Source organism: Piliocolobus tephrosceles, chromosome 8, assembly GCF_002776525.5.
Source record: "Piliocolobus tephrosceles isolate RC106 chromosome 8, ASM277652v3, whole genome shotgun sequence".
NCBI classification, from domain to species: Eukaryota; Metazoa; Chordata; class Mammalia; order Primates; family Cercopithecidae; genus Piliocolobus; species Piliocolobus tephrosceles.
In genome coordinates, this window is record NC_045441.1 from 14,406,817 (window position 1) to 14,420,083 (window position 13,267).

Sequence of the window (13,267 nt, forward strand, 5' to 3'; positions counted from 1 at the left end):
GCCACTGCACTCCAGCCTGGGTGACAGAGCGAGACTCTGTCTCAAAACAAACAAGCAAAAACAAAAAGATACCACTTTGGTATTGGTTGTTTAATTATATTTCACACATATTAAAGCATTTGTAACTTAGACTAATAACAAAATGAACACCATTTCATCCACCACCCAACCTAAAAAGAATGAACTAGTTCCAGAATCACATCAACCCTCCCAAGCACATCTTCCTGCCTGTCCCCACCTCTCATCCTACCAAAGGGAATCACTTTCCTGGATTCCGTGTTTAACATGGCCTTTTTTCATTTATAGTTATACCACACATTTTTGGAACCCTAAATTATACTGCTCTACTTTGCTTATTTTGAAACCTTATATAAATGGTATCATGCTCTGTGCGTTTTTCTGCAATGTGCTTTTCCCCCCAACATGATGAGACACAGCTAACATTGACGCAGGTAGCTACGGTTTAATTTCACAACTTTATGGTATTTATTGCACAACTATGCCATCATCCAGCCATTCCCTCATTGATGGATATGTGGATTGTTTGGAACTTTAGGCTATGACAAAACATTGACATAAATACTCTCATACTCATTTTCAAATGCTTTCTGACTTTTCTACCACCACGAGAAATACCAGAGAAAATTATGGTATTTAAATGGCACACTTGAGGTAAACTAGAAGGTGTGTAGGGTCCTGGACACGGCTGTGGTCCCACAGACGCTGGTCACCCCAAAGACTAAGGGGATCAGTAAGATGAAGTACATCAGTGTCCCACAGCATAAGGGTGAAGACCTACAAGGAGAATAATTGGAACGCAGAGTGTGGGCCTGTCGTCAACTGTGCTAGGTAAGACCAAGCTGCTTCCCAAAGGGGCCAAAACAATTTGCACCATGTTCTCACTGGCACCGTGTTTGAGTTTCCATTGCTCCTCATCCTCACAACACCTAGACACTGTTAGACTTTTATATTTTTGTTAAAAAAGAAAAAAGAAAAAAGAAATACCTCCCTGGTCTTATATTGTATTTTCCTTCTTATTACTGAGATTGGGCAAATTTTCACATTTATTGGCCGTTCCTAGTTCCTCTTCTGTGAAATGCTTATGCATTTCTTTGGCCCATTTTTTTTAAGCTGGGTTGTTGGGGATTTTATTGTTTTCATTTTTTGAGACAGAGTCTTGCTCTGTCGCTCAGGCTGGAGTGCAGTGGCGTGATCTCAGCTCACTGCAACCTCCGTCTCCTGGGTTCAAGTGATTCTCATGCCTCAGCTTCCCAAGCAGCTAGGATTACAGGTGCGCATTACCATGCTCAGCGAATTTCTGTATCTTTTGTAGAGAAAAATACAAAAAGTGGAGTTTCACTGCATTGGTCAGGCTGGAATCAAACTCCTGGCCTCAAGTGATCCGCTCGCCTTGGCCTCCCAAATCGCTGGGTTTACAAGCATGTACCACTGCATCCAACCTTTTTTTTTTTTTTTATGACAGACTTTCACCATCACCCAGGCTGGAGTGCAGTGGCGCGATCTCAGCTCACTGCAACCTTCATCTCCTGGGTTCAAGAAATTCTCCTGCATCAGCCTCTTGGGACTGACAGGTACACGCTGGGACTACAGGTACGTGCCACCACGACCAGCTAATTTTTGTATTCTTAGTAGAGATGGCTTTTTGTCATGTTGTCATGTTGCCCAGGCTGGTCTTGAACTCCTGGCCTCAAGCGATCCACCCGCCTTGACCTCCCAAAGTGCTGGGATTACAGGCATGAGCTACTGCACCCGGCCTGGTGATCTTTAAAATAGACTTTTTCCTTTGCCATCCTTAATATATTCTGGATAGTAATCATTTGTCAGTTTTATCTTATCACAAAACCTTTTCCCAGCTTAGGGCCTGTTTTTCAGTTTTTCACTTTTCACTGTTCATTATCTGATGAACAAAATTTCTTAATTGTACCAATCTCTTCTTTTATGACTTGAGCTTTTTTGTGTCTTCTTTATGCTATTTGTTACTTAATTTTTAACTTACTGTTCTGTGGTCAGAGAACATGTCCTATAAATCAGATACTTTGAAATGTGTTCAATATTACTTTTGATATAGCATGAGGTTAATTTTTGTACACACCCAATACCTGAGAATAATATGCATTTTCCAATTGTGGGGTGGAAGGTTCTATAACAAATGTTTACCAGATCATTGATGGCAAACAATGGCTGAGGGGGATGGGTGACAAATCCAGCCCTGGCCTTCTGTTTACATATTGTCTATGACTGATTGCCCGCTACAAAGGCAGAGTTAAGTAGCTGCGACAGAGACCCGACGGCTTCACAAAGCTGAAAATATTTACTATCTGGTCCTTAATGCAAAAAGTCCACCAGCCACTACGCTGGACTGTGTTCAAAAACTGTTTCCCTTCTATTTTTATCTGCTTGATATCAGTTAATGAAAGGCCAGTTTGAAATCTTCTATGATAATGACATATTTAGCAATTTCTGTTCATCTTTGTTATTTTATGTTGAGGCTGATTTATTAGGTGCAGACAAGTTTTAAATTATTCAATGTTCCTGATGCCGTAGGTCTTCTATCATTAATACATGGTCCTTTTGCCCTTAATAATTATTTTTGCTCTGACACCTACTTGAATGATATTGTTATTATACCAGCTTCTTTTCACTAGCATGCTTTTTTCCCATCCTTTTATTTTGGTTGTGTCTCTCTTAAGTAAAACAGCATACAGTTGGACTTGGTTTTCCCATGGAATCTGACTGTCTCTGCCTTTTTAAAACACAAAGTTTGGTCCATTTATTGTAGTGACAGATATATTTGGTTTCATTTCCATGACCACAGATTGTGTTTTCTTTTTACTCTATTTTTTTGTATGCTTTCCCCCTTTTTTTCCTGCCTTCTGTTGGATTCAGCTTAACTTCATTTTTTACCTTTACCGATTTGAAATTTTAACCTTTTCATGTTTCCCTAAACATTATTACATTCTAGACTGAGTAAAGTTGAAAAGTTCATCAGTGTCTCTACCCTCCTTCAGAACAATGTAAGTACATCTGAATTCATATCTTAGATTTAAATCGTACTACTGTCCAGTATTTTAGTTTCACTTTGCTTGTTTGCCATTTATTTTTATTGCATTTTTAATGGAGAAATAAGTCATCTGTTTTCAAAACAGTGCTTGAATATACCAGGAGTATAGATACTATAAAACAAAGCAAACTCCACTCACTAGGTACATCACAGGAAAAATGGTCTGACATTCAAGTAATAAAAATTAGAAATAAAAAGTTCCAAGGTTCCAGCTTGGTAAAACAGATACAGTTACAGGTAATGTTTAATAAACTAATTTTTTTCCCAATGTGTAAACAAAATGACCAGACTAAATTTTTGCCTGGCCATTTCAACCTAACACCGTAGCCATTTGAAATACAGCTACTGTGCACACTTCACCCGATTTATTATTGTGGTGAAAGGGCAAAGATGTGAGAAAAAGAAATACTGTATACTAGAGATCAGAAGGTAATGGTGAAAGAAAAGTCTCTACAGCCTAAAAGGACACGACTATATTCCAACTTTAGAAAATTAATCCAGAAAGACAAGAAAAGAGTTTAAGTAATTGCAGTTAAACACGGAAAGTGCAGAGTCAGAGGAGGGACAGGAGGGGTTAAAGCAAGGCTAATTGGAAAGCCTGTTAAGTTTGCTGTCTAGATTAAGAAAGACTAAACTTTCATTCATTCACATCTGTTGCCCCTCACATTTCCTAAACATAGATGCTCTACTGCTTAATTATGAGGGATCTTTTTTTTTCAACTTAAAGTATTGCTAATCTTTTGTAGACTAAAAGAGCAGAAAGCCAATAAGATGTCAAGTGCTTGCTAGAAATTACTTTTTTATGTTTCTACATGTAAAATTTAGAGATGAATTTTGATAAATCGTTTAAAAATAAAAATGTGCTTAAAATTCTTGAAGAAAATGCCTTTTTGCTTATGTGTGCAATTGGAAATTAACTTTCCTATAAGGATGTATTCTGTGGAATGTACAAAACTTCTCATATGAAGCGATCAAATGGTCATCCAAGATCAGAAACATATCTCATAGACATTACATTTAGTAAAGTTTTGCTAAAATGTAGTGTTTGATTGTAACCAATATTTGGTCTTTGTGCCATGTGGCCACAGGATTGTCGGTTTCACATCATGGTTTAGAGATTATTATTCTTTTTTTCTTGTGAAATGACACATAAGAATACTGTGCCCATACACGCAAAGAGAAGAGAGGGAGGCAAAAAGCTTTTTTGTTTTAGGACTAATGATTGAGGAAAAGAGAACATGGAACTTTGTTAGCTCAAAGAAAATGTTTGATCGCTGATTACTCTCTAAAACAGTTCTACGGATAAAACCAGTGTGTCCTTTCTCCGTAGTGGGCCATCAAAACCAAAGACCTACTAATGATTGTTTTGATGTCAAGTATATACCTTAAAGTTGACATTTCATTTTAAAGGGTTACAGCTACCTCATAGGGACTGAGCTATATGCTTTCTCTGAAGTATAGTACACCACTGCACAATGGTAGCCAATTTTAAGATTAATAGTGAACAAACCTCTTCAGGGAAAAATAAAATTCACCAATTTGAAAAATCTAAAATTAGTTCTACTTTCTAGTAAAAAATATAAAGTGCATCATCAGTATAAGGAATTCTGATACCAGTTTGTATTGCAAATTTTCCCAACAAATCATCAAACATAAATCCAGTCCAGATGTCAGTCACGGGTACAAATACAGCTGAAAGGTTTTTTTCTTTTTAAGGGCAGTAGTCCTTTGAAATAATTAATGTAACTGTTGCTGACACATTAATAACAGTACCTCTAGCTGTCACATACTAATGTGGACTTCTGATCAAGACTGGCCCAGTAAAGGAAGTTACCAAATAAGCCTCAATCTATTTTAAGTCATATCCAGTCCTGTACCCTTCATTCTCGTTCTTTAGTATTTGAAGATGACAGGTTGAGTTGGCAGATATTGTTCATGGACCCTTGACGTTGTTTTTAACCATTCAACCTTTTTTACTGAATTCTTGATAACAGGAACAGGATTTGCAGGGAGAATGGGGATACTGGAAAGATCTATACTGATGTTACCTGAGAGGCCAACAGAGAAGATGCTGTCTGAATTTTTCTAATGGAGTTGTACTTGTCTTTGTATTGAGTTTCTCCTCTTCTGTTTTGCTTTTCTTGGTCCTTTCTTCATGAGGCAAGAATATCCTCTAGACTCCAACTATAGGATTAGATATGTTTGTTGCTGCGTTTCCTGAAGGTCTGGATGGCTTATGAGACATGTCGAAGAAACAACTCTGGCGACCATGGCCTTTGGTGATGGAGAAATGGCATGCTGAGAGACAGCGTGAGGAATACTTTCATTTAATGCAACCCCTGAACTTTCACTGGTTTTCATCTGTTGCAAGGAAATTTCAGTAGCCTGTACGTTAGCCATCGATGCTGTCATTACAGCCAGGGCAGGACTATTTCTACCCTGAGAACTGCTCATCAATGGGCCTGTCTTCACAGTGCTAGTAGATGAAGGCACAGACATGCTGTTTTCACAGCCTGCAGACAAGTCAAAGCTGCTGTCCTTCAGATCTGTCAATCTTCTACCTTCTGTTGCATGTGCTTTCTTGTCCTGAAGCACACGATGGGGCAGCAGCTGGTGAAGTTCCTTTCTTCTTAAATGCATTGCAGTAATTTTCATACCCATCTCAAACATCTTACTATTCATTGCTTGCCTATAAACAGTATCTGTGAAAGACTGGATATCATAGGTGAGATCAATACTGAGAATTTCAGAGTTTTCTGGCTTTTTTAGCACTAACCCAATCACCCACATTGTACGAAATTCTTCCATATCAGGATTTTCTTTGGGTGCTGGAAATGATTGTGGATTCACATGTGCCAGTGTAATAAATTCATTCTTCTCCAAGCTCCCAACCAGGATTCGGATCTTTGATTCCACCAACCCCACCCATTCTAAATGCTGTTTTTCTGTTGGTGCACTTGCCAGAAGTACAATATAATGCTTGTACTTCTGAAAGAAGCTTGGAGCTTCAAAGAGTTTGGACCACTCAGCCTTACTCAGCAAAATCTCGTGTGTGATAGCAAGTCCCTGTTTAAACTCCTCAATCATGACCATCCTGGTTGAAACAGACACGTTGTATGTGGAGTTCTGCTGTGGGTATGCTGGTGTGATGATGGGCATAAGATGGTACCTATCACTGGGATTTACTCTTGGGTCCCATACAGGCAAATTAAGATTCCGTTCTTCAGGCTCTTTCAGTAACACTGGGTTTGGCCATTCCCATTCCGAAAATACCAAGAAGAATTTCCGCACGAGAGTTGACGCTACTGCATTTGGATAAAGCTGACAAGTTCTTGCTACCAGCATGGCCCAGGAAACACCTCCGAGGAAACCTAATATATTGGAATAGATATTGTGGCACTTGGCCCACAGTTTGATGGCTCTTAGAGTCAACCTGAAGTTGTCAATGTTTGGCACTAGATGTAAAATTTCATCGGTTACCCGGCAACCGTTAAGGCTTCTTATGCATCTAATGTCTAAATTTTTAAGCAGACTGTCATCTCTTAGGTCCAAATCTTCGGGAATAGTCTGTAGTGCTAATCTTGCAAATAAAATATCAATCTCTATCCCATCAAAACACAGTTTGATAACTGGCACAAATGCCTCCTCAACAGCCCTTAAATCTTTTACTTCCTCCTGTAGTTTCAGTTTAACATAGAATGAGGTGAAAAAGTCGCTTCGATCCACGTGCCTTGGTGCAACGCACAAGGCGTCAATATCTGCACCTTTCGTATGTACTCCTAATCTGTAAGAGCCAAACGTAAAAATCTTTCCGCCAACGTTTTCAATTACAGACTGGGGAAGGCTCTTGCTTTCACTGATTTCGCGTATCCATTCCTTTACCAGATTATTTAATTTTTCCAAAACTAAAATCCTGCGCTGCAGTTCCTCTTCCTCTTCGAAGACCCCGAAGGGCCTGAGGGTTTCTATTAGCCTCTGGGTGAGAAGGCAGTCCGTCTCCTTGGGGACCGCTAGGCTGATAGGCGAGGAGATGCCATAGCACTTCGGTGGCGGTGCCTGCTGTGGTGGTCCCTGCGTTGTCACCGGAAACGGCATCATCTTTCAGCGCCCGCCCCTCCAGGGCACGTCCCCCACCACCGCGACCTTCGTGGCCGCCGCCCGGGTCATGATCCTCTGAGGCGGGAAGGGCAGGGCTTCTAGCTGCCCTGGTCCGACCCCACTCCCGCTCCCGCTGCGCGCCCGCCGCTTCAGGAGCTTCTCCGCCTTCCCCGCAGTCCCAACATGGCGCCAGACCCCTCAGCGGCCGCGTTCCAGAACCTACCGTACACGCGTGGGCGCCTGCGCACCGGCCGCCAGCGCGAGGGCTCACGGGAGCCATGGCTTTCTGGGCCGAGGGCCCCCTCCCGCTGCGCGGGGGGGTCTACATGGGGGTGGACAGGGCTCACGTTGTCTATAACCGGCCAAACTCAACCCTTTATTACCACTATTTTACATATTTGCCCAACTTTACCCATCTAATTCTTTGCTCCTCAAGTCCCCTGACATCTCAGATGTGCATCTTTTCTGGGGGCACCCTCTGCCCACTTCACCCTAGCGTGCACCCTTTGGAAGTCCAAAGACCCCTTCATAGTGGGAACCCGTTGGTGGAAAGCAGTTTCTGTCTTGTTTCTTGGGCCGTTGCTGGACGTTGGTTTAGCTGGGGCAGCATTTCGAGGTCAACATTTGTATTCTGGCCATGCTTTAAAGGCATGATTCTGCTGTCCTCTGGTTCCCATTGAGAATTCCACAGCTGCATGAACTGCTGCTCGTCTGCCTTTTCTTATGGCAGCTGTAAAAGTCTCTGTCCCTAGTGCCCTGTCTGATCCCACCACTGTGTGTCCTGGCATAGATGTCTCTTTAATAATCTTACCCAGGCCGGGTGCGGTGGCTCACTACTGTAATCCCAGCACTTTGGGAGGCCAAGGCTGGCGGATCACCTGAGGTCAGGAGTTCGAGACCAGCCTCAACATGGAGAAACCCTGTCTCTACTAAAAATACAAAATTAGCCAGGTGTGGTGGTGCATGCCTGTAATCCCAGCTACTCAGGAGGCTGAGGCAGGAGAATTGCTTGAACCTGGGAGGTGGAGGTTGTCGTGAGCTGAGATCGCGCCATTGCACTCCAGCCTGGGCAACAAAAGCAAAACTCCGTCTCAAAAATAAATAAATAAATAATAAAAATAAAAAATATAATCTTACCCAGGATACACTATGATTCCCAAATCAGAAATCATGCTTTTCATGATCTCCAGAAGCTTCTCAGACACTTCCTCGGAATATGTTCTCCCACCTGTCTCCTGATTCTCTTCATCTAGACACGTTGTCAGCCTTCTCACTGTGTCCTCCATGTCTCTTAAGCCATGTGTCTTTCTGGGTGATGCCAGATTACCTCCAATTCCTCTCTTCAGTTGTATTTAGTCTGCTGTTTAAGCATCATTGAAATATCCACTTAAATACTTATATTTTTATTACTAGAAACATTATTTTGTTCTTTTCCAAGCTTCTCTTCCTTTTAGATGGCATTCTGTTCTTTCATGTTTTTCCCCCACCCTTTATTTCTTTAAACGTGTTAAACATACATATTTAATACTCTATAACTTATGATTCTAATTCCAAATGCTCTTGAGAAACCATACAGTTTGTTGTTGTCCAAGAACTCAGAGTGGCACTACTTCTTGTGTCTTGTAATTTTGGATTGTGAGCTCATTTCTGGTGAGGCTTGGAATGCCTGTGTAGAGGATGTGTCCTTCCAAAGAGGATTTGCTTTGTTTCCAGTAGATGTTCTTGTACACTATAGAATTACATACAGTGTAATTTCTTATCCAGGGATTATCCACAACATCTAGGTGGTGCAACTTTGAACCCCAAATACATGTGAGAGGACATGTGGTTTTCAATTCTAAGGAACAGTCTTTAGTTTTTCCCACCCAGGTAAAGAGAGAGAACTTCCTTTGCCATCCCCTTTCACCAGGTAGTAGATTTTTCCTATTCCATTTTTCACTCAATGTGTCACCCTTTGAGGATTCCAGTTGTATTTGGAGGGGTCTCAATTCTAACTTCCTACCTTTTAAGGTCCTAAGAGATTTCTCTCTCTTCTTGGACAGCTGCTAAACTTAAGTTTCTCAGTTTCCAAGACTGGCAAATGCCTCTAGGACGGTTCTAGTTTCAGAATCAGCTAAAATTCTGAGATTTCAAGGCATCTCTCTTTTTTTCCACCCCTAGAGATTTCCTTTATTTTCCTGGGTAAGCTATGCATTAAAAAAAAGACTTCTTGTATTTATCCAACATTTCCAGGCACTTAAGATTTTCCAGGATAATTAATCCTGTATATTGCCAGAAATATAAATACCTTCTTTTCAATCCATTTCAACATTGGCTTGCATGCTCAAAAACAGCTATCAGAAAGGTCTTTGGTGACCTCCATGTTGCCCAATCCATGACCCCAATGATTTCCATCTTCTTTGACCTATCGTAGCTTCATCTTGGCCTCTGCAACACCATACTCTTTATGTTGTCTTCCACATGTCTGGGCACTCCTCAGTCGAATTTGCTGATTCCTCTTCCTTTACTTGATCTCTAAATGTTGGGAGTTCCTCCAGTTTCTATTCTAAGCCCTCATTTCTCCTCACTGCATGTACATTCACTGCCTGGTTAATCTACTGATTTCCACAGCTTTAAATATCTCCTACTTACAGATTAATTCATATTTTAATCAGACTCTGCCTGAACTCCAGATCCATATTATCTGACTGCCAATGGTTGCCACCTATATTTGAACTCCAGATCCATATTATCTGACTGCCCATGGTTACCACCTATATTTGAATGTCTTTAACTTAACATAGTTTAAAGAGAACTCTGACTCTTCCTCCCATAGTTTGCTTCTCTCTCAGTAGTCTCCATTTTAGGAAATGACATCTCTTTCTACCCAACTCTTGATACGAGAAACCTGGGAGTCATTCTGGACACCTCGCTCTTTTGCATTCTCAACATCCAATTCATTTACAAGTTCTGTTGATTTCACCTCCAGAATATACTTAAAATCCCTCTACTGCTTTCTACCTGTTCCCTTATAACTCTAGTCCAAACCACCTCCAGAATATACTTAAAATCCCTCTACTGCTTTCTACCTGTTCCCTCATAACTCTAGTCCAAGCCACCATCAACTCTCATTTCAACTTCTACAACAACTGAATTAATCTCCTATTACTGACCTTTTCAAAGTATTCTCTACCTAGGAGCCAGAGTCATCTTTTAATCCCTCCAATGACCTCCCATTATATGCAGTGCAAAATCCAAAATACGTAACAAGCCAGATTGATCTTTCCCCCAACTATCTGTCTAGCCACACCTGCTGCAACTTTCCCCTTTGCACCAGTTGCAATGGCCTTATTGCAGTGCCTGCCTTTGCATCATTCTCTCTCATCCCTGGATCTTCACACAATGCTGTTCTCTCTGCCCAGAACGCTCTTCCTGCCCCACCAACTGCCCACTGCTCTCTACCTGGTTGGTGTGTTGTCATCTTTGACACTGGCTTACATTTCACCTCTTCAGAGTGAATTTCCCTCACCCGCATTCCAAATGAGCACCTGTGCTTCTTTTTCATAGCACATAAAACAACTTGTAGTTGCAGTCATGTAAATTATGACATTTTGGACAACAGGCCATATATACAATGATGGCCCTACAAGAATATAATATTGTATTTTTACTGTTTCTTTTCAGTGTTTTTTTTTTTTTTTTTTTTGGTTCCCAAGTTTTATTCAAGAACGCATACAAAATATTCCAGATAAATGAAATTTAATCCTTGTCTTCCTCCTCTTCTTTGTCCTGGTTAATCTGGAAGTAATGTAATTCATAACTCTTTGCTGTTAGCAACTAGGCGCAGCCCAATATTCTTCAAATATTTTTTGTTGAGATATTTCAAATACCTTTTGGAGAAAGGGACCTTGGATGTCACAGTGATCTTGCTCTTGCTCATTTCTATGGTCACCACCCCTCCACCAAAGTTCCCAGCTTTTCCGTTCACTTTGATCCTTTCTCGCAAAAACTGCTCAAAATTGGCAGCATCCAAGATTCCATCTTCTACAGGGTGGGTGCAATCAAGAGTGAACTTCAGAACCTGCTTCTTCTTCTTCTTCTTCTTCTTTTTTTTTTTTTTTATTTGAGACGGAGTCTTGCTCTGTCGCCCAGGCTGGAATGCAGTGGCTCGATCTCGACTCACTGCAAGTTCTGCCTCCTGGGTTCACACCATTCTCCTGCCTCAGCCTCCTGAGTAGCTGAGACTACAGGCACCCACCACCACACCCGGCTAATTTTTTTGTATTTTTAGTAGAGACGGGGTTTCACCATGTTAGCCAGGATGGTCTCGATCTCCTGACCTCATGATCCACTCACCTCAGCCTCCCAAAGTGCTTGGATTACAGGCGTGAACCACTGCACCCAGCCACATCTTTGTTTTGACTGCCCACTAGACTCCTGACTCCATGAAATCATTTATTTATAAATCCATTAAATTGATGTCTTTGTTTTGTCTATTGCAACATATCCAGCACCTAGTCAACAGCCTAACACAGAGTAGCCAAATTTTATTTATGTATAAATGAGAACAAAAAATTATTTCTCATCCAGGTCTCTGGCAAATCAATATCTAGAAAACCTGTTTCTTGGGTCTTGACTAGATAGAGGGGCAATTTCAAATCTATACGTTGTGACCTTGGGGAAATCATTTATTCATTGCACAGCTGCTCACAAAAGACAGCTACGGACTTTCTTTTTTTTTTTTTTTTTTTGAGACGGAGTCTTGCTCTGTCGCCCAGGCTGGAGTGCAGTGGCCGGATCTCAGCTCACTGCAAGCTCTGCCTCCCGGGTTTACACCATTCTCCTGCCTCAGCCTCCCAAGTAGCTGGGACTACAGGCGCCCGCCACCTCGCCCGGCTAGTTTTTTGTATTTTTTTAGTAGAGACGGGGTTTCACCGTATTAGCCAGGATGGTGTCGATCTCCTGACCTCGTGATCCGCCCGTCTCGGCCTCTCAAAGTGCTGGGATTACAGGCTTGAGCCACCGCGCCCGGCCCGACAGCTACGGACTTTCTATGGCTGCGTTCCTATAACACTCCACTCCACTGCAATACCTTTGGATGTGAAAGTGTCTCCAGGGGAGACTAATCCTGGGTCAGTGAGGGGTGAGGACAGCGGCACAGTCAGTGCTATGGTTTGGATGGGGTTTGTTTGTCCCCACTAAAACTCATGTTGAAATTTGATCCCAAAAGGGGCAGTGCTGGAGGTAGGCCTAGTAGGAGGTGTTTGGGTTGTGGGGACAGATCCCTCATAAATGGCTGGTACTGTGCTCACCGTAGTAAATGAGTTCTCGTTCTGGCAAGACCAGATCAGTTCTCACAGGAATGGATTGGTTTCCAAGAATAGTAGGCTGCTATAAAGCCAGGGCACCCCTCAGGTTTCCCTCTTTGCACCTGTCTGCTTCCCCTTTGACCTTTTCTGCCATGTGATGATGTAGCATGGAAGCCCTCACCAGAAGCCAGGGCCATGCCCTGGAACTTCCCAGCCTGTGGAACCATGAGAGAAATAAACCTCTTTTCCTTGTATACTACCAGCCACAGGTATTCTGTTGTGGTAACAAGAAATGGACTAAAGCAGCGCCTAAAGGTGTGGAGGGGCACACAGGCACAGGAGGCTTCTGAGGAAGCCACTGTCCAGCCGTGCTCACCAGGAAATGACATGCACATATGCTCTGTAATCCAGCAGCTCCTTTCCTGGAAGAATGCCTCCAAGAACTCTGCACAGGCCCTCAACAGGTTCATTGTGTCACCATTTTAGTAGGAAGAATCTGTACCCAATTTGAGTGTCTGTGCTTAAGGAAATGAATATATGGTATAGGCATATAATGGAAAACTATGCATCAGTCAAAAGCAATGAGTTGACTAGAGCACCATGGGGAGGTGTCAAAAACATAATGTGAGGCTAGGTGTGGTGGCTCATGGCTGTAATCTGAGCACTTTGGGAGGCTGAGGTGGGAGGATGACTTGAGCCCAGGAGTTTGAGACCAGCCTGGGCAACTTGGTGAGGCACTGTCTCTATTTTTGAAAGAAAAGAAAAGAAAAGAAAAGAAAAGAAAAGAAAAGAAAAGAAA

At 42.0% G+C, this 13,267-nt stretch overlaps 2 protein-coding genes across 2 annotated transcripts in view; both read right to left on the minus strand.

Annotated features, from left to right (window-relative positions):
* The window catches only part of RADIL (Rap associating with DIL domain), a 79,612-nt gene that overhangs the window by 49,723 nt on the left and 16,622 nt on the right, over positions 1-13,267 (minus strand). The window lies entirely within an intron of this gene.
* PAPOLB (poly(A) polymerase beta) lies at positions 3,105-7,395 on the minus strand. The gene has a single exon (XM_023188498.2). The coding sequence runs from the start codon at positions 7,178-7,180 to the stop codon at positions 5,267-5,269; it is 1,914 nt and encodes a 637-aa protein (XP_023044266.1). The 5' UTR covers positions 7,181-7,395; the 3' UTR covers positions 3,105-5,266.

Bases quoted from the DNA above. Each gene is read 5' to 3' on its own strand.
- PAPOLB (XM_023188498.2), bottom strand. From the start codon at position 7,180: ATGATGCCGTTTCCGGTGACAACGCAGGGACCACCACAGCAGGCACCG.